The sequence below is a fragment of the Gopherus evgoodei genome, chromosome 11, assembly GCF_007399415.2.
Source record: "Gopherus evgoodei ecotype Sinaloan lineage chromosome 11, rGopEvg1_v1.p, whole genome shotgun sequence".
NCBI lineage: Eukaryota > Metazoa > Chordata > Testudines > Testudinidae > Gopherus > Gopherus evgoodei.
The window spans coordinates 7,850,739-7,875,412 of NC_044332.1; the positions used below are offsets into that span (position 1 = coordinate 7,850,739).

General features: G+C 52.9%; 1 protein-coding gene and 1 long non-coding RNA gene across 3 annotated transcripts in view; one reads left to right on the forward strand and one right to left on the reverse strand.

Annotated features, from left to right (window-relative positions):
* The window catches only part of COL6A2 (collagen type VI alpha 2 chain), a 53,134-nt gene extending 39,520 nt beyond the window's left edge, over positions 1 to 13,614 (forward strand). The window contains exon 28 of one of the 2 annotated variants that reach the window (XM_030580368.1): positions 11,577 to 13,614. In XM_030580368.1, the coding sequence (XP_030436228.1) occupies positions 11,577 to 12,184 (608 nt within the window). In that variant the 3' untranslated portion in view covers positions 12,185 to 13,614. Of the gene's footprint in view, positions 1 to 7,023; positions 8,051 to 11,576 lie in introns of those variants that run through there. The other variant, XM_030580370.1, reaches the window with a different exon arrangement.
* Positions 13,615 to 16,310: 2,696 nt separating this feature from the next.
* LOC115659806 lies at positions 16,311 to 23,951 on the reverse strand. Its single transcript, XR_004002656.1, has 4 exons — positions 23,879 to 23,951; positions 20,761 to 20,800; positions 19,928 to 20,259; positions 16,311 to 17,161 (listed from the first exon to the last, which is right to left on the reverse strand). It is a non-coding gene; the product is annotated as an uncharacterized LOC115659806 (long non-coding RNA).
* Between the last annotated feature and the right edge of the window lie 723 nt (positions 23,952 to 24,674).

Below are 24,674 nucleotides of genomic sequence, written 5' to 3' on the forward strand. Positions count from 1 at the left end.
CATGTGGCTGAAAGCTGTGTCCGTGCTGAGCTGTGAGAAGCCGCATGTTACCTGGGGTATGAGAGATGTGTATGTGCCACCCACCCCTTGGACGAGTCAGTGGCCAGCCAGGGCCTGGAGCCAAATGCAGACAGGCCTGGCTCGGGGCCTCACTAATACCAACCCCTGGGTCTTACAGAGCACATGTCAGCAGCAGGCCTCAACACACTCACACTCTCTAATGGCTTTCCCCCCGCCCCAGGGCAAGGCAGGGCAGGGCTGGCAGACCCTGGGCAGGTGGGGGCTGGCACTGAGAGGCTGCGTGTCTTGCCCAGGGTCACACAGGCAGGTCTGTGGCAGGGTGGGAATTGGCCTCAGTGTAACAATCTTGGGGTTCATTAAACATCCAGCCAGGGAATGAGAAAGGAATAAAACTTGTAATAAAACAAACGGAAGAGCGTCTGAGGTGATGTACTGTGCACAGCTACACTGGATTCTCCACCCCAGCCTCCCGGGCACCTCTCTAAATTCCTGTGTTTATCATACTGTCCCTTATGATGGAGCATCTCTACATTATAATCTTCCACAAACATGTCTCTGTATCGTCCCTCTTAACGAAAAACAAAAATTAACTCTTTATATACATATCTATTAACAGCTAACAACTATCTAATAACACATACATTAAATTCTCAACCCATCTAGTAGGTTTCCATAAAGCCAATGTGTCCTCTCCCTAGAGAGGAGAGGTTACCAGCACACCACTCTGGAATAGCAGCAAAGAGTCCTGTGGCACCTTATAGACTAACAGAAGAGCGTCTGAGGTGATGTACTGTGCACAGCTACACTGGATTCTCCACCCCAGCCTCCCAGGCACCTTCTGATAGTCTATAATGTGCCACGGGACTCTTTGCTGCTTTTACAGATCCAGACTAACATGGCTACACCTCTGATACTTGACACTCTGGAATGAGTCTTCACAACTCACTTTTCTCAACTACCCCTTCTCCAGGCAGGTTAGCATATCTGAGTCTTTCAGGACTCCCTCTCCAATCTTCTCAATATCAGTCTTTTCTTTCCTTAGAGACTGAGTCGTTCTCTTGTTCCTTGACAGTTTCTCCTTTCTCTGATGATAATAAAGGATCGGTCAGATGGGAAATGCCAGAGTCCACCTCAGCTGTCAGTGTGGTGGAACTTTCTGGGATTACTCGTAGATCCCTTCAGTTATGCCAAAATGTGTCCCCCTGGCTATCCGGACTACATAAAACCTTGGATTCAGTTGTTCTTTAATGGAACCCCTTTGGCTCCAAGTATCAGAGGTGTGATTCCTCAGGCACAGGCTATCACCTGGGTTAAGAGATGGGAGCTCACTGGCCCTTTTGTCAAAATTGGATTTCTGCTTTTCTTTCATTTCCATATGGTTTCATTGATATGAGATTTTAGCAAGTTAGCAGTGGTTGGTACATTAGATCTTAGCCTTCGTCCCATTAATAGCTCAGCTGGAGAAGAGTCTTCTCCAGAGGTGCACTTTGGTAAACCAATAACACTTTACACCAATCGCCCCCACTGGCAAAAATCTTTTTCATAAGGTTCTTCACAGTTTGTAGAGACTTTTCCACAAGTCCATTTGATTGAGCGTAATTTGGACTTGATGTTTTGAGATGAAAATCCCAATCTAGGGCAAATTGCCTAAAATCTGCAGCTCATTACCACTAAAAACTTCACCTGGAATTCCATGTCTGGAGAAGATTCCCTTCCGTGACGAAGTGGGACTGTTCTTAATGTTTCCCCTGAATACTGTGTGGGTGCCTCAGTTTCCCCTATGCATTTCTTAAGTCTCCAGTGTGCATAAATGGCCAACCCTCTGTATCCTGGCAACAAACGGCTGGGGCCCTTCCCCCCTGCAAGGGAATAGCTAAAGAGGAACAAAGAGGTCAGGTGACCTCCTGGCCCGGGAAAGAGACAAAGGCCAGAAAGGAGGGATTGGAGGGGGTTTCAGTTGAGAGCTGGCTGGGGACGAGGAGTGAGGGCGGACGGGATTGTCTGCCTCGCTGGGCCCCAAAATGGACCTGACTGAGGGGTCCTGTTCGCTGTACCTACAAGCTCTGTTTTAGATCGTGTTCCTGTCATCTAATAAACCTCTGTTTTACTGGCTGGCTGAGAGTCACGTCTGACTGCGAAGTGGGGGTGCAGGACCCTCTGGCTTCCCCAGGACCCCGCCTTGGTGGACTCACTATAGGAAGTGCACGGAAGTTGCAGAGGATGCTGAATGCTCCAAGGAGAGACCCAGGAAGGTGAAACCGTGTGAGCTTCTTGCCCTGAAGACAGTCTGCTCCAAGGGAGAGGAGGCTCCCCAAAGTCCTGACTGGCTTCGTGGGGAACAGTTCCAGAGCATCGCCCAGGGACTCCATGACACCTTCATGCTGGCTATCACTGATTTACTATTAGTACTGTGCAGCATGCACATTTCTGGCAATAGAGACTAATCTGTGACTATTAAATAATCCTTTGATTGCCAGGTAAATAAGTCAGGGCGAACCTTCTCATGAGGCCTTTGTGGAACTGGGTGAGGTCTCAGTGTTTCTGCCTGTTGCCTTGGCTTCTTCAAGCATGAAAAGCAGCTTCCTACCACATTAGTAATGTCATGGTTGATCTGCAGCCAATACAGCACTCCTCGTGCTCACTGTTTGCACTTCCTCAATTCCTAAATGACCCTCATGGATCTTCTCCAGCATTTCTTTTCAGAAACTCACTGGAATTACAGCCTTACTGCCCTTGAAAACCACCTCATCTTTCACAGAAAGTTCATGTCTGCACTTCCAATAGTCTCTTATACTTGGACAGCAGCTGCTTAATTTCTTCAGGCCATGCTTTAATTATCACATCTTTAAGGATCCTCGATTATTCATCTTTCTCCATTTCCCCTCTTGTTTGTTTCAGTTTCCTGATAGCCATTGGAACTGACTTTATAATCAAATCTACATCAAATCTGCAGTGAACATGAATTTACTGGGTATGTAGGTCACAACCAAATCATAATTTTGCAGCTTTATCATCATGCTTTGAATCATTAAGGTGCAGTCATTTAACAGTTTGCTAAATAACACTATCCAGGGCTTGTGGTCATTTCAACTTCCGCTGCCTGGCCATAAATCTACTAATTCAATCTCTCACTGGCAAACAATATTCCTAAAAGCCCCTTCTGGATCTGTGTGTATCTGGTTTCTACCTCAGTCAGTGATTTGGCTGGATATGCCACTGGTTGCCAACAACATTCCTCATGCTTCTGTAGAATCACTGCACCCAACCCAGACTATGAAGCATTTGCTCAAATTTTAATAGGTCATCCTGGTGCATAGAAGTGACTGTTGTATCATTTGTTTTTGTTTTTAAACCTTCCCATGATTCCTCCTGTTCTGCACTCTGATTTTTATTCTCTAGAAGTTTTCTCAAAGCTGCTACTTTGGGAGATAGATTAGGTATGAACTTTCCAAGACAATTAACCATTCCCAGGAACCATTGGACATCTTTCTTTGTGTGGGGACGTGGCATCATTTCAATGGCTGAAATCTTCCTCTGATCAGTTTTTACACCTTCGTTGGAAATAATGTCCCCAAAAAAGTCAGTTCTGTAACCCCTAGAACACATTTCTCCTTATTTAATTTGAGGTTTGCAGCTCTAGTTGCATCTAGGACATCCTGAAGTCTATAATCATGTTCCTTCCTAGTTGAGTCCCAGATGAGGATGTCGCCCACTGAGGTGTCAACGATATTATTTCCATAGATCATCTGTATGGTCTTGTGGTACATTCTGGCACTGAAGCCAAGCCAAAGGGTAAGCGTAAGAATCTGTATCTTCCAACTGAGGTATTTAATGTGCGTAGTTTTGAGCTTTCTTGGTTAATTTTAGCTGCCAAAATCCTGAGGATGCATCCAATATACTGAAATATTGAGCATTTGCAAATTGAGCCATAATCTCTTCTCTGGTTGGTAGTTTGACATGTTCTCCTTTTATAGTCTTGTTGAGGTCTCTGGGATCTAAGCTATGCAGAGCAGGCTGTTCCTTTTTCTCCACAATGACTAGGGAACTCACCCATTGTGCTGGCTCCTCGATTTTTTGTATTACTTTTATTGCTTCCATCTTTGCAAGCTCAGCCTTGAGTTTATCACAGAGTATGAACAGCGCCTTTCTGCATGGATGGACAACTGGAGGGATCTGCTTGTTTGTCTGGGATTCTGTGTTCACCCTGCAAGCAATCCAATCCTTGAAACAGATCATAATATTCCCGAACGAATGCCTCATCATCAAATTCAGTGTGATCTTGTAGAGAGAGAACAACTGATCTTGTACTTTTAGAGATTGAGTTTCTCACATGCAGCCAGGCCTAAAGTTGGTGTCTCCTCCTTTGGCACTACAATGAAAGGGAGACTGTACATGTTGTTTTTATGGTTGATGCTACCAGTTCACATCTCTTTCACTGGTATATTTGTTCCAGAATAACCAGTGACTTTTATTTTTGTTGGTCCCAGTTCTGGTCTTATTTTTAGTCTCTCATAATCTTGTCCAGACAGAGTCCTGTTTCAGTGGAATAATTGCTCCATTCACTGTCATAGTCAGTATCCAGTCCCTCTCATCAGTCTTGCTAGATCCCAGCATGCCTGTGGAAAAACTCCTCAGCCAGATTGTCTTTAACTGAATGCATTTGACTTTTGTGCAGTTGAGATCTGCAGCATTTTTCAAAATGATTATTTTCCCCACATTTATGACAGTTTCCCAACTGTTTAGGGCCATGCTGGGATCCACAACTTCCACGTGACCATCTGTACCCAGCCTTCAAATAGACGTAGTTTTCATAGCAAGTGGTTCCACTCTGATTTGACCTATTCTGGCTAGCTGCCTTTGTACTTAGTACATGGGGAACCCCTTCTGGTAAATTCAGCTCTCTGACTCGTGCTTTCAGAGTTTCTGCTGCCCTGTATATCTGGAGAGGTTTTTCTAAAGTTAAGTCTCCTTCACAGAGAAGTTTATCTCTTAGAATCATTGGGGGCATTAAAGACAATGTGGTGAGCAGACAGAGTCTCTGGTCAGAGATAATGTTTCCTTAATTCTGTGACATATGGCTATTAGTATCCTCAAGGGCTTTTTTGTTGGTTTGGTTTGGCTTCGTTTGGGGTTTTTTGCATGCATGTAAAAACGGTGTCTCTCTCAGAGGTCTCATTCCTTTTTGGCTTGCAATGTTCCTCAAATATAGTCAGTATTTTACTTGACGTCATACTTCCACCGTCTCCAAACTTTAAGTAGTTATAACTATCCAGTGCTTCCTCCCCAACAACACATAGAAAGATTGATGATTTCACTTTATCACTTTTCTCAACTGCCTGAATCTCTGTCTGAATTTTTTCCAGTTCTCTGCAACTTTGCTGGACTATGACAGACTGGATGGAGGTTGCAACATATCCATTTTTGGCTTCTTATCCCCTTCTTAAGCTAGTCGACCTATTGTTGTGCTTAAAAAATACATTCACAAGCCTTGGTTCTTCTCCGTTTGCTATTCCACCTGCTTCCCTTGCCTCTGCTTTCAGTTTCAAACACATGAGTTTGCCCTCACTGTGAGGTCATCTCCTCATTCGGCACTTCTCACGCCCTGTAATGATCCTGGGATTCATTAAACAACCAGCCAGGGAATGAGAGAGGAATAAAACTTACAATAAAAAAACTGGAGAGGTCTGGGCACACCTACACTTACTTAGGTTCTCCACTCCCACTTCCAGGGCACCTCTCTAAATTCCTGTATTCATCATACTATCCCCTATGAGAGAATGTCTCTAAATTATAATCTTCCACAAACATGTCTCTACACTCAGGTCTCCAAAGTGGTAGGCCAGCCTGCGCACAGCCGCTCGGCATTGCAGAGCCGGCCCTGTAAGGAGCCTAGCCGCATACTGCCCCCAGGGTACATCGCTCAGAGGATACAGCCCATGGAGCCAGCCAGGGCCGCCCAGAGGATTCAGGGGGCCTGGGGCAGGGCCGAATTGCCGCCAAAGAATGAAGTGGCAGCAGTAGAGCTGTGGCACTTGTACTCACTGGGCAGCACCTGCTGCCAAAGTGCCGCTGAAAACCCGGAGTGGCTCGCGGGGCCCCTGCGGGGTCCGGGGCCTGGGGCCAATTGCCCCACTTTTTCCCTCCCCCCGGGTGGCCCTGCAGCCAGCGGTACCGCACATACTCCCCACAGGCATAGGAGGCCCGCAAAGGTTTCCGCCCCCCAGCACTGCCAGCTCCCCAGGGCAGCTGGGCCTAGCAGGAGCACCAGAGCCCCAGGCCCTTCCCATGCACAGGGCTGCGCTTGCTGGAGAACAATGTATTTATTGCTTTGGGGCCCACGCTCAGCATGTGGGGCTGAGCACAGAGCCCACCTGAGCTGAGGTAAAGGCTGAGGTGGAAACCATGTTAAACTCTGTGGGTCTGGGGGGGCCCTTCTAACCCAGGCAACCAGCCACTTCAGACGAGCGCTGCTTGGAGTCCAGGGAGCAGGCTTGGTGCAGTGCAGGACTGTAGCCTATGTTCGTGGGTGGAAGCATCGTTAGCTGCCCGTGGCTGTGCCCTGATGCACTCTGTTGAGTTCTGCATGGATTGGCCCTGGAAATGCACTAACAGCTGCCCAGAAACAACCTGGCAAACCCTGTCTGCTGCCAGCTGACCCCTTGCTCAGAGGGAGGTCGGACAGTTTCCTGCTTCAGCAGCTCTCCCCATAGTGGGAGGTGCAGGAGGAAGGAGGGGACATGCATCAATAGCTGTGTAGAAGCTTCATACATTTACTGCAAATCCTCTTCCAAGTACTGTTTAAGGGCCCAATCCAAACCCCATGGGAGGCAACGAGCAGATCTCCCTTCACTTTGTGAGATAGGGCTGCAGCGGAGCTTCCAGGCTTTGGTCTTTGCTTCTCCCTCCCGTGCTGGCTGTCGTTCCTACAGTGCAGGGTGCATAAGAGAACTGAGCAGCGGTGCTAGCAAGCCCTGAAAATATTCTTTTGACGCTCACTTGCAGATGGCAGGAACCCTGGGAATGCAAACCCACTTATTTTCCGCCCCATGGAAGAGGAGGTCAAGATACATTTCCCCTACACCAAAGAGTCAATCGCCCAGTTCCTAAACTCTACGCGGGAAATCCAGGACCCCAACATGTACAGCCAGCTGGTGGCCACTTTGGCCTATACCGCCGAGAACGCCAAGTTTGCCACTGGACATGAGCGGCAGGAGTGGATTGACCTGTTCATTGACACTTTTAAAATAGTGCACAGTGAAATTGTGGGGGATCCAGAAACCGTACTGGCGCTCTGCTGAGCTTTGCAGTAGGGACAATGTACAAGGAGTGGCCGCTGAGCTGGAGCTGGCGCTCTTGGGAAAAGCAATGTTCGCTGTAAACAGTGCCTCTAGAGAATTCCCCTGAGGGCTGGGTACCATGATGGACGCATTGAGCTTAGGAGGAGCCCAGAGAATCTCAGTTGCTCCCAGCCAGTGGCAGGGGTGATTCTCTGCAGCGTGGCTGCCAGAGCAGCATGGTGCATCTTCCCAGAAACTAGGAGAGATGCTCCTGCTTCACCCACTATCTCTGCAGCACTTTTTAAGGGAACATTGGGTGCTTGCAGAGGAGCTGTCCTGTCCTGAAGAGACGCTCTTATTCTGGCCTTCTAAACATGCCAAGCCTAGAATGACAGACTAGCTTGTCAAATAGCCCTGGTGGATCCCGCCTGGGCTCTGTGGCAGAAGCAAGGAGATTGCTTGCTGACGTGTACCTGAGGGCCAGAGCGAGCCCTTTCTCAGCGATGGGTGTAGGGATGTGTGCTAACATGTGTCTCTTTTCCTACTTAGCTTTTGTTCTGATTGTCCTCGAATTTTCTCCTGTGTTCTCTTTTTGTGTTAACTAACCGGGCTTTCCTGGGGTTATGCCAGCCCCGAGAGAGGCCAGGCTCCCAAGTGAGAAGCCCCAGCACGCTACTCCCTTTGCTATAATCACAATGTTTAATCACTCAACTTGCGCTGTAACCTGTGCTATTAAAGCAAAGACAGCAGTATGAGCGGTTTGGGGTGGGCCCCCTTTGTGTCTCCCTTGGCCTTTGCTGGAAAACGGCCTAGTCTCAACACGTGCCATGTATCTTCGTCTGATTGTCATTGTGCCTGCATGTCGTGTCATACTTGACTTGCTCTTCTCACTGTCCTACAAGCCACATGCATAGTCCTAGGCAGGAAAATACAGCACATGTCAGAACGAGGAGCTAAAAGCTCTTACCCAGTGCCCGCGCTGTTCTGAAGTATAATAATGTACCATACACGTGTAAGGCAATAGGTTTAAATATGCTGTAGTTCTGTGCCTGGGAAGTTTCTAACCAGCTGTGTACGCAATTCAGAGATATTATAGTCCCATCGTGTGAGCCTGGTCATTATAACCTGCTCCAAGGGACCACATGGGGAGAGTTTCAAAGGCACCTAACTCCCATTGACTTTGAAAGAGAGTTGGGCACCATGCTGCTACATGTGCTTTCAAAACTCTCCCCCATAGCTACAGAAGAACAGACCAAAGAGTGCAGGGTACAAATATTAGGTTCCAGTGGGTGAATTCTGCTAGTCCGCTGACATTGAGTTTGCTTCATTGCGATGACTTCGGCTATCTTGTGCATTTCATTAGTTACTATGCAGATGAAAATACACAGAACTGGACTGAACCTCCCATCGTGCAATGATGTTTGGGCTATAATGCTGTCTGCTTTCGAGGGCCTGAAGCGGGTACATTTGCCAGAGCACTAGACCGGGCCAGGAGCTGGAACTGGGAGTCTGCAAACCTCAGGAATGTTTTGTGACTCTGCACCCCAAATTCTGGCTAGAATGAGCCAGAGCTCTGGGGCCAGTGAAACCAGGCTGAGCACTGCATGGCAATAGGCATCCTCAGCTAGTATCTGCCATTTTCTGCTTTTGCTGCCAGCCTACCCAGTGGGAGGGAGCTCAGAGAACCCCAGCGCTGGCAAACATTGAGCAAAGGGCTGACGACGCTCGGCCAGGCTTTCAAATGGCTTGGCTTGAGCTTTGGGCAAGGGCTGGGAGCAGGGTGAGGTCCTATCAGTGGCTGACTCCATTTGTTCGTCTCTAGGTGTAATCACCGTAGGTATGGTGGGTGAAGTGAACAACCCCTCACACATGCCACCACCATTTTGGTGTGTGACAACAAAGATAGATAGCCTGTGGCTTTCGCTTGCTGGGGTGCAGCTGAGAACCACTAAACTCAGAGCATTGTTGCTGCTTTGGCCTGAGCCAAGGACACATAACTGTTGGCACAGGAGGAATTTCGTCTGGCTTCTGTAGGGCTGCCTGAGGCCTGATGTGTTTTTTCTGAACCGGCTCCTAAGTCAATACAGTTTAGTTTGTTTTAGCCAGGTGAGTTTATCCTCCTCCCCCTCAGGCTGCAGCTAGTTGTTTGGTTTCCCTGGTGGAGCTTGCCCGGAAAAAGATTAAAACAAATCAGCAGAAATCTAAGTCCCCAGAACAAGAGAACAGTATCTCCGAGGACAGTCTCAGTATCCCTGCACAGTTCTGAGCCAGTGAGTGGGGATGGCGCCTGGAGAACCTGCTCTTGGCAAGCACCTCGCAGCCCCCAGGCAGGCTCTGATGAGGAATCCACGTCTTTCCCTCTGTCTGGTGGTGCAGCATGGTGCAGCGGACAGGTGGGGGGATTGAGGGGACGGATGATCTCGGGGGGAGGGGGTTGAGAGCGGGGGAAGGGTAAGAGATTGCCGTGAGATTGCCTACCCTGAAATGGCTGCGGGGGCTCTTCATTGAAGGGAAACAATAAAAAGACATGGATGGAATTGCAAACAGGGCAGTGGGTGGTTCTGTCAGAGCTCAGAATTCCCCGTATGTAAAATCAGGTGTTAGGGGTGTGTCAGTGTGTGTGGCACAGGCTGGGTTATCTGCAGCAAAGCACTGGTGGTGCTTGTTCAGTTGATCTGCTTCATCCACTGTCTCCTTTCGACCTGCATTGCATGCTGCCCAGCGCCTCGCTCCTGGAGCAGCCATAGCCTCCTCGCTCTGTACGCTGCAGGGGACGGACCCGTACTGCAGTTGCAGCAGGCTGTGAAGAGCACAGGCTGCCGGCCTGGGGCTGGCTATTGCAGGCCTCAGGGTTGCTCCTTTCCCGGTGTAGGGGTGGCAGATTTGCAGAGCTTATTTACAGCCCTCCTGTCAATCCCAGCGATAGTGGATGGTAGCAGCCTCCATCCTTCACGGGGGAGGAGGAACATCGGACCGACCTCTGGCTGCACCCTCAGCCTGGCTGGCAGCTGGGAAGACAAATGATGAGTGGCAGCGTGACGCCAGGGACCACTAACGCTGAGGGGGGCTTGCCTAGATCTGCTTCTCCTGCCCCATCTTGGGGGAGCCTCCTGCCTAGGGGGGGCCCTTCCCTCCCGCACCCGAAATCAGGCCATGCCAAGCAGGGATCTCGGAGGCAGCTGATCCCCACAGAGGCAGGTGCATGATCCCCCTGACTCAAAGGGCAACCGCACCCATGGCTGCCCTGAGAGTGGAGCAACGTCCTGCCAGTGTGGGGGTGTGATGTGAATGGGCCTGAAGCCCGCAGATGTGCCCCTCCATGCCAGGTACAGAGCACGCCCATGTTCCAACCATTGAATGGGGTGGCAGGAGGCCCAGGCTGACCTCTCTGCTGCGGGCTACAGTACAGGGCTGAGGTGAGTGATGGGTGAGCCCCTTTCTGATGCTACCCCTAGCCCCACCCCTGGGACCGAGCTCTCTGCACCCTGCTCAGCCAGCAGCTGGGCTCAGGAGCCTGGCCTAGCACAATGGAAAACCCACTTGTTGAGGACAGGCCAGCCAGAGTCTAAACAGTCTTTTCCCCCATGGCTTCATCCCTTGTGCCTACAATCCATAGGCGCCTGCAGCTCTCCTGGTCTCACTGCTCTGGGGCAGGATCCCTGCTGGAACTGGTTGATGGCAGGTCTCAGCCCTGGGACAGAGGGGCTTGTCAGGGGGGAGTGGTCAGGGAAACATTCAAACCCTACAAGGCTTTGTTATACTCTCCCCCTTCCAACAGCCCCGGCCTGAGGGTGCTGGGGCTTTATGAGAGCGAAGACACACCCGGCAGAACAGCCTGTGCCCCCAGCTAGCGCAGTGCTCCAGTGGATGACCAGACCACTGGGTTCACAAGATAGCTGCTGGGGAGCAGCGGGCTGGGCAAGGGCAGAGAGTCAGCCCCCTCTTTGCCAGTTCTGACACTGATTGGGGCTTCTCCTTCCACTGGACCGTGGCAAGGAGAGGGCTTCCTGGCCTTTGTCTGCCAGCCTTTGTGCTGGCCTGTCCCCCACGCCAGGGGCTGCCACCAGAGAGGCTGGGGTGAGTGCAGAGCGAGTGGCCTCCCACTGCAACTTTGCATTGGAGTCCCAGAGGAGACAGTTGGGGCTCCAGGGAAGCAGCGGGGGTTGCCCCCACAAACACGCTACTCTCATCCAACCCAGGCAGTGTGAGGAAATGGTGGAGCCCTCCTCTGGCTCCTTTTCCCCAGGCTCGATGTGACTGTTTTCCCTCTGCCCACAGAGCTGGCGGTGGCTCAGTGCACACAGCGCCCTGTCGACATCGTCTTCCTGCTGGATGGCTCGGAACGAACTGGAGAGGTGAACTTCCGCAGGGCCCACAACTTTGTGGAGGAGGTGTCCCACCGCCTCACGCTGGCCAGGGGTGACAATGACAACATGAATGCACGGATCGCCCTCTTGCAGTATGGCAGCGAAAGAGAGCAGGAGGTGATCTTCCCCCTGACATACAACCTGACCTACATCTCAGAGGCCCTGTCCAATATCAGGTATCTGGACTCCTCCTCCAACATCGGCTCGGCCATCATCCATGCCATCAACAACATCGTCATCAATCCGCAGAACCAGCAGAGGGCTGCCCGGCGCAACGCCGAGCTCTCCTTCGTCTTCATCACCGACGGCATCACGGGCAGCAAGAATCTCAATGAGGCCATCAACTCCATGAAGAAGCAGGACATCATGCCCACAGTGGTGGCCGTGGGGAGTGATGTGAACATGGATGTCCTGCTGAAGATTGGCCTAGGGGACCGAGCTGCCATCTTCCGGGAGAAGGACTATGCCAGCCTCTCCCAACCCGGCTTCTTCGACAGGTTCATTAGGTGGATATGTTAGTTCAGGAGAATGCGCACGTTCTCCATCGCCAATACACACACCCATGATATTCCTTGGTTTGTTTTGTTCTCTTGCCACTCTATGGTTGTAAGCAGGCCCAGAGCGGTTGGTACAAACTGCCCTCTGGACTGTCTCTTTTTTAACCAAAGTTTGAAGCTGATTTTTTTTTTATTTTCATGATGAACAACAAAATGTCACTCACATTAATGGTGCTAATTATAACCAAGATCAAAGAAGTATTCAGAGCCATACCATGTCATTTGTCATGCCCTAAGCAAACTAAACGCTCCGTTAGGGTGTGTGCTGTGATCCTATGGGTGCTAAACAGCGGGGCAGCAAAACTTTTCAATTCAGCAGGAAGAAGAATCATCTGACATCCAAGAATGTGTCCAGCCACCTGCCCCACAGCCCCTCTCCCCCCACCTTTCCAAGCATTCCTAGGTGGAGCTTACATCGTGCTGGGGGCAGTACATCCCCACTGCTGTTGCTGAGGGCTCTTGGTCCGAGGATCAAGCTCAATGGCTTCTAAGTGGGCCTTTGCACTGAGCTTGGACCTCAGATTTATTCATAGTTAAAAAGAGTAGAAGAAAAATAATTGGATCCTTCATTTTCCTAGTGGCATCCCCAGGCTTTGACGTGTTCCACAGGTGAGCACCTTCTCTTCCCGCTCACCTCTGCCCCTGCCCTTGCTGAGGGGCTTCGGGGGTACATTGCCTCTGGTACATCATGGTATGTCTTGATGTGACCAGCAAAGGGCACTTCCATTGCATTGTTACCTCTCCATACCAGGGGGTTACCTGTCCTCCTCCCTAGCAATGATGGGTTGGTCTATTAGCCCAATTCTGAACCATTCCTTATGCTCCCATATGACCCATTCAGCGCTACATCTGCTTGCATTTCACTGGCCTCCTCCTGCATCCAGACTGTTGTGCAACTCTCCTTGTCGTGCTTCTTTCTGCTACCATCACCCATCTCTCCTGAGTGCCTGTGCATTTATCACCTCATGGGGAGGACCAGCACCCAGCCAGGCTCCTGATGGGGTGGTCTGAGCTGGAGCGCACCCAAGGGTGTGTATGTGAAACCAGGAAATTGCAGCTTAGAGCACACGTGCGACTGGGGTCGCCTGAATGACATCCAGCCCTGGACTCAGCTTGTGCTCTGCAAAATAAATCAATAAATAAACTACCCCACCCTAAAACTAATGTGTAGTTTGTGTGTCAATTGGGGCATCTCAAGTGGAGTCAAAGAGCCTGATCCCCCGTGCTGAAGCAAATCACCGTCACGCAACTGAAGTCCCACACCCTATAACTCCTGAGTGAGTCCCTGCATCACTAGGTGGCTAGGGTTGTTTCTAAGAAGCCTCTGTTCCATAGGAGCTTTGTGCTGTGGGGAGACAAATAAGGAAGATCATGTCACTGACCCGTCCCCAGCCGTTACAGCATGTTAGTCCTGGCTGGACAGAGCCAAAAGGGGCAGGGATTTCACTGGGGACACTCTCCACCAGCCTAGGAGATTATTGTACTTGCAGAGAGTTGAAGGGACTGACTATGTCATTCCATGACACTGCCCACCCAGCACATCAAGGGGATTGGCTACCTCATTCCATAGTGACCCTGAATTCCCAGACACCTACCTAGAGACTGGGGGAGCTGAGGAGCAGACTACATTTCCATAGACACACCTGTTTTGCCAGTGCGCTCAGCAGACAGCCCTGCTTTGTCAATGTGATCAAGTTTGGCTGTTTTGGGTTAAATTTCACGTAATTCTTGGAGGTGGGGTAATGAAATGTGGTTCTCCTTATTGTATGAGTCACGTGCAGGAGAACGTAGCATATCCTGATGACTTCTATGGGAATTCTGCGTCACTGCTCAGTGCAGAATTTTGCAGAAATCAATGTTGGGTGAGCAGAATTTCCTTTTTTCCCCACAGAAATGGGCTGCAGAGATGTTGGCTGCCACTAGGGGCCTTTGGACCCTCAGAGCCCATCTCACAAATACAGGACAAAACCGGGGGGATGGGGAGGGAACTGGAGGGTCCCCAGGAGCTGCAGTTCCCAGCATGCCCAAGGACGGAGAGGGCAGTGAACAGGAAATCCAGCTTCAGGCTGTTTCTCCCTGTGGATCCCTGGGCTCTGGTGTGTGTGTCTAGGCCAGCGGGCTATGGGGGCCGTGGCTGGGCTAGGGGGAAGGGGGTTGTGAGTGTCTGGGCTGTGGGGGCCGTGGCTGGGCTAGGGGGAAGGGGGTTGTGAGTGTCTGGGCTGTGGGGGCCGTGGCTGGGCTAGGGGGAAGGGGGTTGTGAGTGTCTGGGCTGTGGGGGCCGTGGCTGGGCTAGGGGGAAGGGGGTTGTGAGTGTCTGGGCTGTGGGGGCCGTGGCTGAGCTCTGGGGACTCACTGGGCTGGAGGAAGGAGCACTTTCAAGCTAAGTCTCCTTATCTGCCCCTGGGCTCCATGGACTGGGTCAAGCAGCACTTTCAAGCTGTTACCCTTATGTGTGCCAGATTCAGCACGTCCCTGTCCCCTCTCTCACAGCACAATCGTACTGGCAGTAATCTGCTTGATGAGCAAACCCCACAGTATTCTGGGTGCTGCAGGGATCTGTAGCTTAGGTAAAAGAAGCGTTGCTGCAGAGCGAATGGGGGAAACTAAAAACAAAAAAGAGTAAAGTTCAGCAAGAAGGAGAGAAGCAACCAGCTTAACGATAAAAGTTATTTATTGAATCATAGAATAACTACACAAGAAGGACTAAACCAACATAACCTACATTATTAAAGGTTAATACCTAAGGTAGAAAGGAAAACAGAGAGTGAGAGAGAAAGAGAAGGGGGATCTCACCGCTCCCTGAAGCTTGAACTGGTCGGGGTTCCCATGTGATGGTGGTAGCTCAGGGTCCTGAGTGCTGGAGACAGGCAGAGCCCCCAGCACGATCAGTCAGGAGAAGATGGAGTCCCAGTGGAACTGATGCCTAGTTTGGATCTAAGCATCAAAATCCTGACTGGAGGGTGAGTAGGGATTTTTGCAGAGAAAATACAATGGTTCAAGAGAGAACACTAGATTTGTTTATAGGTAAGGCTGATGACTCAAGAGGTTTCTTTAGACTAGACAATAGGAGCTGATCACTCTTGGCTATGGGTGGTGGTTTCTTCCAGGGAGCTCACAATACAACTAGGCTGCGTCACTATTTTGGATATCAATCAAGGATTCATTACTAGAATTGGTCTGATAACAGCTAAGCTGGGTGTGGGCAGGCATAGGTTCATTAACATCTGGAGCAGAGATTCCCATGATGCAGTGCATCCCTGCTTTTCTGGTCCCAGAGTTCAGTGCAGTTCTCTGTTCTCAGGGGCAGCTCCGGGGACCAGCACGCCAAACACGTGCCTGGGGTGGCAAGCCACGGGGGGCACTCTGCCGTTCGCAGCGAGGGTGGCAGGCAGGCTGCCTTCAGTGGCTTGCCTGTGGAGGGTCCGCTGGTCCCACAGCTTCGGCGGACCTCCCACAGGCTGCCGCTGAATTCTTGGAACCGGGGACCTCCTGCAGGCAAGCCGCCGAAGGCAGCCTGCCTGCCATGCTTGGGGCGGCAAAATACCTAGAGCCGCCCCTGTCTGTTCTCCATTCTGTATGCAAATTGAGATGTCTCCCTCTCCCGTCTTTCATGCAGATGAGGCTAGAGGAGTTGTCTCTGCTCTCCATTTTGTATGCTAATGGAGATGTCTTAATCTTGTCACCCTTGTCAGGAGGGGTCTAGGTGTGTCTCCCAACACCCTTCACTGCTCTCTGCAAGTTTTTTCCTCCCATGGGTTTTGGTTTAAGCAGAGGCTGGGGGTGGGAGGGGTATCTTTCATGAGTCAGGCTGGATACTGCATCCTGGTTTCCCAAGAACACAGAGCTGACTGGGATGGGGGGAGAGTGTCTGGGCTTGGGGGTGGGGGGCTGTGGCTGGGCTCTGGGAAGGAGGGAGAGTGAATGAGAAACAGGAACTGGGCTGTTGAGGTTTCTTTAACTCTCTACGCCTGGGGGAATATTTGTGTGTGTCTGCATTGTTACAGACATACTTGCTGACAGGTATTTTGAAATAAATTACCAAAATAATTGAAACTGGCGTGATTATGTAAAGTTATTTTGACAAATAAAATTTGCAGAATGTTAAGATATCGTGCAGAAATTTTAATTTTTTGGTGCAGAATCCCCCCAGGATTGACAGGCCACTCTCCTCGCTAAGTGAGGGGTAGTGAAGTAACTCCCAAGTCCTGGGCAGATGGGGTGGGGTCAGGTGTTTCTGGGGCGAGGGGAGGAAGGACCTTGTTTAAGGGTCCCAGATTTCATTCGACCCTCCCCCTCCAGCGATTAAAGATGAAGCTGCATAGACCCAACAGAGAGTCCTTGTCCCTTCTCAGTGACCACTAGACTGGAAATCACTGAGCCTTAGACCTTGGGAGGAGCTGGAGCACTGGGGAGCAGACACAGCAGCAGTGAGGCCCCCACCCCCCTTAAATCACTGTTTGTTGTGCCAGACTCAGGGCTTGCGCATGGGGGAGAATTGCCTCGTACAGGCGACCTGGGCGCTGTGCAGTTTCCCGAATGTCTGGCTCAGGGCTCACACCGGTTCTGACGAGCATTGCGAAGAGGAACTCCCAAGTATCGACCATGGCCCTGCTGGCTGCTATCACCACCTGGCAGAGGCGCTACATAAGAGGGGGGAATCTATTCAGTGACAGAGGGGAAACGAGCCAGGTCATGAGCTTAAAATGCTTCCAGACAGAAATTGAACAAACCAAACAGAAGAGAATCACTAGCCACACGGTTACATGAGGTTCATTTAGAAGAGGAAGCAAAGGGCAGCAGAAGAGTGAACTGGAGAGAACTAACAGATGTTCTTAAATAGTATTTGGCTTCTGCTGCTGCTGTGCCACAGATGTGAGCCAGGCCAGTGGGAGGCACTTTCTTAATCCGAGTCAGAACTGCTGCTCGATCCACTTCCATGCTGAAAGGGACAAGGATTGACGTGTATTAGATATCATGAGAATAGCCCTCTCCATGGCTGTCTGCATTCACAGCAGTTACCGTCCCACAGCCTGTCTCAAAAGACGGAGCTGGCCCTGCTGCCGGGCCAGTTACACTCTGGCTGCTCACATGTCACCTGTATGTGGTGCCCTCCACTTCCTGACCCAGACTTTGGCATCATTTTCCGGTGGCTCCTCAGAGGGACGGCCGGGGCTAGTAACTGGTTTCTCTGCTCGCCCGTAGCAGACAGCGCTAGGGATGATGATGCCAGCTCTCCTAGCCAGGCCTGCAGCAGGCATGGGGGGAGCCAGGACTGCTCAGACATTGAGGAATGGGCAGGGGTGTGAAGGTGGGAGGTCCGACCTTTGAGGGAAGCACAAGCCCACGATCTCCTCTTCAGGAACAGCCCTGGCAGGCTTTGGGACACTCCCGGCCAGGCCTAGCCAGCAGGAAGGAGGCAGGAGGGCTGCAGCCCTGGCCCCCGAGCATGCCCAGTGTGATGAGAAGGCCCTGGGCACAGAGAAAGAAGTGGCCAGGCCCAGCAGGCAAACGGGCACCTCACAACGCTAAACAACGAGCCCACTGCACAATATTTCTTGCCAGCCAGGAGGCTGCTTCACCTTGGAAAGGAATCGCTCTGGCAGAGACAGGTTCTGCAGGGAGACACTGAAACAGCCCGACCTGCAACCCCTGACACTGCCGGAGGGAGGCTGGGCTTTGAGTCCGGTTCTCTACACTCGCCAGGTGATTCCAGGGGCCAGTCCCTGCTCCTGAGCCCAGCCAAGTAGAATAGCCACTAACTGCACCACAGGACCCCTGGGGCAGCGGCAGCACGTGAGGGACCACGTCCCCAGCAGAACACCAAGGCCCCGCTCTGTGAAGACATGTGCACATGCCTGACGGTCCCTGGGCCTTAGCAGTGCTGATTTCCAGGTGCTGCTTACAAGCCGAGGCTGAGATTGTGCACGTGTCTGTGCAGACTCAGGGCCTCAAGCAGGGAGTCAGGCCCTGCAAGGGCTCCCAGTGCAGGGCTCCGTGGCACAGGGATATTCCGGCTGGATGACGGGTTTTTGCGAAGGTATCACCCCCAGCAAGCTGGGTCGCTTTGTTGCAGCCCCGTGTCTCGGTACATGAGTGAAGCTGGCACAGACTGCAGGCTGGGCGTGGCGCTGGGCAACATGCTGGAGAGGTCCCTGGGAACCCAGGCTGCCTTGTGAGGTGTGTCAAGGTGCCACGTCGCAGCTCTGACATTCTGTGCTGAGTAGGATTGCCAGCTGTCTAATCGCACAAATCCAAGTACTCTTAGCCTGCCCCCTGACCCACAGCCACACCTGTGCCCTGCCCCTTCTCTGGGGCCCTGCCCCCCACTCACTCCATCCCCCGTCCCTCTTTTGCTCACTCTCCCCTGACACTCACTTTCACTAGGCTGGGGCAGGGGGTTGAGGTGTGAGAGGAGGTGTGGGGTCAGGGAAGGAGTTTGGGTGCAAGAGAGGGCTCAGGGCTAGAGCTGGGATGGAGGAGGAGGTGCAGGGTGAAGGCTCTGGGAGGGAGTGTGGGTGTGGGAGGGGGCTCCAGGCTGGGGTTGGGGTGCAGGAGGAGGTGCAGGGTGAAGGCTCTGGGAGGGAGTTTGGGTGCAGGAGGGGGCTCAGGGCTGGGGTGGAGGAGGGGGTGGAGGGTGAAGGCTCTGGGAGGGAGTGTGGGTGTGGGAGGGGGCTCCAGGCTGGGGTTGGGGTGGAGGAGGGGGTGGAGGGTGAAGGCTCTGGGAGGGAGTGTGGGTGTGGGAGGGGGCTCAGGGCTAGGGCTGGGGTGCATTAGGAGGTGCAGGGTGAAGGCTCTGGGAGGGAGTTTGGAAGTGGGAGGGGGCTCTGGGCTGGGGCTGGGGGTTGGGGTGCATGAGAGAGTGAGGGGTGTGGGCTCTGGGCAGTTCTTACCTCCAGTGGCTCCTAAAAGCGGCGCCTTGCCTTTGCAGCTGCCTTTGGCCATGGATCCTGGCCAGTGGAAGCTACAGAGTCAGTGCTCAGGTCAGAGGCAGCACACAGAGACCCCCTGGCCACTCCTGCCTGAACCTAGGAGTCGCGGGGACATGCTCCCACTTCTGGGAGCCACACGAAGCCAGGGCAGGTAGCGAGCCTGCCTTAGCCCTACTGCTCCATGAACTGGACTTTTGACCTGGTAAAATCTCCCCGGTTCCTTTCGACAGCATCTGGGAGATGGAGGCAGATTCTGGGAGACTCCCAGCCAGTCCAGGAGGGTTGGCAACAGTAGTGCTGAGCTAAGTTCTCCGTCCCATCCGAGTGCCCTGAGCTGTGGCTCGTGCTAGTCCTGCTCCCTCTGATGCTGACTGTAGGAACACCTGGGTTCCCAGCAGAGCTGGGCCAGTCCTGCACTGCTTTGGCTGCACAAGGTGCGATGCAGTAGCCTGTAGCTGCAGGTGGGTTTGGTTTGGGGTTTGAATACAGGAACCAGTGATGACCTGGCCAATACAAACCCTAATCCGGAATCCAGGGACCTGGTGAAAACAGCGGACTTAACGGAAAGGACTGGTGTCATGTCCCCTAGCTGCAGGGAGCGGAGAGGTTGGGTTCTCATGTCCCCACAGCCGCACGTATGGGTTGGGAACAGAGCAGTCCCTAGCCCAGCTAGGCCTTGGGTTGTGGGCCCTGCGCGGCATCCCAGCACAGAGCTGATGCTAATGGTGCATCTTCTGCAATGTGGCCCCCACACCCCAGTGACCAGGGCTCCGTACCTTGTGTCCATGGTGACCATGGCCATGCTTCTTATGCTTGTGCTTTTTATGATGCCCATGAGGGCCACCAGGGGGACAACACCCAGGAGGAGGAGGGCATCCAGGAGGGCATCCAGGTCCACCGGGCATTGGGGGTCCATGTGGGTGGTGTCCATGCGGGTGATGTCCATGCGGGTGGTGTCCATGCGGGTGGGGCCCACCAGGCCCAGGGCATACAGGATGGGGAGGAGGGCAGACTACGGGAGGGCATGGATTCATGCCAGGCCCAGGGCATGGTCCAGAGGGAGGGGGACAATATGGTGCATTTGGTGGGGGTATCCCACCAGGCGCTCCTGCCAGAGCAAAGGAAAGAAGAGGAGATGCGTTAGAGAAGGGTCAGGGCCCTTCACCCCTCCTGACAATGACCCAATCCATGATGCAGTCGCTTCGGCCAGATGGCTCACGCTGAGTAGAGCATTGCCTGATTTCAGTGGCCTGCCAGCTCCAGAGTAAGAGGCCTGGGGGAGGCAGAATGGGGCCAGCAACCAGGCCATGAACACTACACACTTACATGTACACACGTCACGGTACGGAAGGGCTGGGGGCTGCAGTCCTTACACGGGCAAATCTCCCAGAGACAGCCCTGCTGTGTGGCCCCCAGCCACTCCCCGCTTTAGCCATGACCCCACACAGAGAGCCCCGAAACCCGTCGGGTCCCCGTAGAACAGAGGAACTGGCCTTAGCCTGAGGCCCAGGAAACAGCCCTCGAGTTCCCCAGCTTTAAGCAAAACAGCTGGAAACAGCCCGTCCCGGCTCCCTCCAGCAGGCCGGCCTGTGCAGAGCCGGGGTCTCACCTGCATTTGGACACCACATGCCGGAGGGGTTCATCAGCACCTGCAAGGGAAGGAGAATCCTGGTCAGACGGTTTCTCCCCCCGCCCTCCATTCACCTGCCTCACACCCCTGCATCCGCTTTCTGCACCAGCGCAGGAAACCACAGAAAAGCGCCATCAGCTGGGAGGCAGAACGGTCCCGACCTGCAGCCTGCACCCCCTGTACTGCCCCATCCCTGAGAAGGTTGGAGGGGGCGGTTAAGCCCTGCTCCCTGGGGAGCAGCGAGTGAGCGGGCCCTGCACCCCCAGCACAGGGGAGGGGCTCAGGTTCTGCTGGCCCTTTTCCACACCCTCCCAGAGAGCCAAGCCGTGGCCAGAGGAGGCAGGTGCAGGGCACAGAGCTCAGCACAGAGCCAGCAGCAGCAGCAGGGCCCTACCCAGGCTATTGCCTGTCACCTCTTGGCCAGTGGGCGCCCAGCCAAGGGTTAGAGCAGCTCCTCGGGGCTCTGCCCAGCTCCACTGTCCCTCCCGCATGGGGCTGGGGCAGGCGGCAGTGCACTCCAGCTCCTCACACCTGCACGAGGAGGGGAGGTGCGGCCACTGTGCGATGGCACCGCACACACACGCCCAGCACCCGCAGGCAGCAGGCCTGGGCTCCCGTCCTGTCTCTGCCACAAGCTTCTGGGTGACCTTGGGCACTTCCCCTGCCACCTTGGTCTGCCTTGGCAGCCGCTCTTAGACCAGGGCCTGTCCCTGTGCGTGTGCAGCACCCAGCACCAGGGACTCCTCAGCTCAGCTGGGGCCTCGAGGGGCTGCTGGACTACACAGTGCAAGGAACAGGGGCAGCAAACCCACAGGGCAAGCTGTCCCTTTCCCCAGCAAAACCGCCCTTGGCTCCAAAGGGGCAGGGGCAGCTTGGACAGCACATGTCTGTCTGCAATGGGGTGGAGCCCCATGCTGCCGTGTCCTGTGCCCACTCACACTGCGGCAGCGGGAACACACAGGAGCAGGGCCGTGTACTTCACTGCCTTTTGGAATGGGGGATTGGCTCTGAGCTACCAGCCTGGAGCCACCTGAGAGCACCGTGTGTCCCGCTCTCTTGGTGTCATGCAATTAATGCCCCTGCTGCCACTCCCGTGCAGCCTGGCACTGCTGGCACGCAATGCCCACTGCACTCTGCCAGCCTGGCATTCCTGCCGCCCGTTGCAGTGTGTGTCCCAGGCTCCTTACAGCACAGCAGCTAGCAGCCCTGCTGGCTCCAGCCCAGCGTCTCCACAGCCAGCAGCTCTGGGCTAGATTGTGGTTTTATGAACTGCCCTGGGCGCTGGCTGGTGCATACGTGTCACCGCCCAAGGGCCACTGTCACGCCAACGCCCCTCTGAGTCACACTCCCTCCCTGCTCCCCAAGTTAGTAACTGGCTGCTGGCGCACACCAGGGTAAAGTGCGAACCTCCTCTGCATGGATTCACTACTCCAGGCTCAGGAATGAGCGAGCAGCATCTAAAGGCTGGTTTTTGGGCTACAGAGTGTGCCCTGAGAACGTGAAATAAACTCCTCATTTCAAACCAGAGCCTCCCTCCAGCTCTGTGGTTGCAGCTACTCAGCTCCAGGTCACAGAGCAGCATTTATGACAGCTTTAAAGGCCAGTGCTCTTCTCCTGTCACCTTAGCCCAACTTAGGGTGACCAGATGTCCCAATTTTATAGGGACAGTCCAGATTTTTGGGTCTTTTTCTTATATAGGCGCCTATTACCCCCACCTCCCTACCCCCATCCAGATTTTTCACACTTGCCCTCTGGTCACCTTCGCCTAACTGGGCTTTAGTCAGCCCAGAGGTAGCACCGCTGGCTCTGTTTATATATAAGCTCCAATTTTGCCCTCTGCATAATGTGACTGCAGAGGCAACATGGCTACAACTTACTGCAAAGATACTAGCACCCCTGGGATAACTGTAGCCCACAGCAGGTAACCCCTTGGCTTCTCCTTAAGCCAAGGACATTCAAAATCCCAGAGCACCAGCGCTAATCTCAGAAATCTTACTAAATAGCTGGTACTGACAGAAATGGCTCTGCTGCTGTAGACATGGAGTAGGTGAGATAAGATTGGCATTTGGCATTGCAGCAGTGCCCAGGGACCAACAAAGAGTGCCCCCATCCCTCCCTGGGCCAGGCACTGCACCTGTCTAAGAGACAGTGTTTGCCCTAAAGAGTTTAGGATCTAAACAGACTAGACAGCCAAAGGCTGGGAGAAAGGGATCGAACATATGAGCGGAGGGAAGAAAGGGAAGGTGGCAAACATCATGCAAGTTCCTTCATTTTTCATTTCTTTTAAGCCCCTCTGTGCATGCAGCTGCCTTTGATTTCAGTAGCTGTGGCACGTATGGCTCTCGCCTAGAGCTCAGCAAAGTGTTTCAGCAAAACTGCTTTTCCATTGAAAAATGCAGATTCCAGTTGATGGAAACATTCGTGAATTTGTCAATTCCGACTAATTGTTCCCAATTAAAATAGTATTTTGCAAATGTCGAGACAGTTCATTGAGCCATGCGCAAAACAAAAGCTCCATTGATCTGCATTGACAAGGGGAACGAGGTGCTGGTCAGCACCATGAGTTGGGTGGTGTCCCCTTATGCCTGGGTTAGTGCCCCACCTGGGAGGGGAGAGACCTGATACAAACCCACAATAAATGCAGGTCTCCCAGGTGGGTACCCTGTCCACTGGGCTAGGGACACAAAGGGGGCAGTGCCAACTCCTCAGCTGCATGAATGGCATCTAGGTGCCCCCCCATTTCCCAATTTCCTTTGCTTTTATTAAAAACACCCCAAAATCAAACACAACTATTTTATTTGCCCCAAAATCAAAATAATTCCCCACTCCCGCCCTTTGCTAAAAACAGCAACTTCCAAATTCCAAACTCCCAGTACAATTAGCACTTTACTGCCTTCTTTGTCTGAATCTTTAAATTATATAATTGTATCAGGTGCCTGCACCCGCACACATACCTCCACATACCCTCCACACCCACTCACAGACTTCCACACAGAAACACACACCCCCCAGACACACACAGTCACACCACGGTTGGGGAAAGTGCTGCAAGGAGCAATACTATTTCAAGCCTAGCAAGCAGCCTATAGCTACTAACCAAAACTGTCTACGATACCAGCAGGAGATGGTGACACAGACGCCGCTCCCTGTGGTCGCTCTCTCCGGTTCGGCTAAAATGTGCTTACAGAACAGACCAGAAGTCCCTTAAATACACTCCTCCCCAGCACCCATCGTCGGCTGAGCCAGTGAGCAGGCAGGGGGCAGAGCATCGGAGATGCTGTGGGCAGGGCTGAGTACAATAAAGCTGCGTAACTGGCTTCTCACCTCTTGCCTCCCTTGTTGCCAGGCCCTGGTGCTGTGTACAAACATGAACTGCACACCCAGGTGAAGTACAAAGGTCACATTGGGCTTGGCGCATAGGCTAGGGGTGGGGTGGTTCCTTTCTCTCTCAGTTCAGCTGTAATTAACGATCAGCTGAGTGACATGAGTCATACTTATTGTGATTGCTCTTGGTCATGGGCCTTTCCCGTGCCCCCACTGTCATCAGTGCCAACCCTCGTGATTGCCATGGGCATAGGCCTGGACCTTGGGGGCAGTCTCTCCTTTCTGCTCTAGCCCCCTCAACTGGCATAAAGGACTGGTAAATCCGGCAGGCCCATGCCCCATTGAGCACCCCAGCACAGGGGTTTTCTCAGGAGGCTGAGCACAGGCAGGATGGCCCTAGACTGGCCCCTTCCCAGCCCACTATCTCAGGAGAGGATGGGTGTGGCCAGAGCTTGCTGTGCTCTTGCTGTTCCTAGTTGCTGACACGCCCCTGAGGTGAGCATAGGTTACAGCAGCCCTGAGGCTGCTCTAATCATGCCAGCAGCCAGTGCAATCACAGTCACATGAAG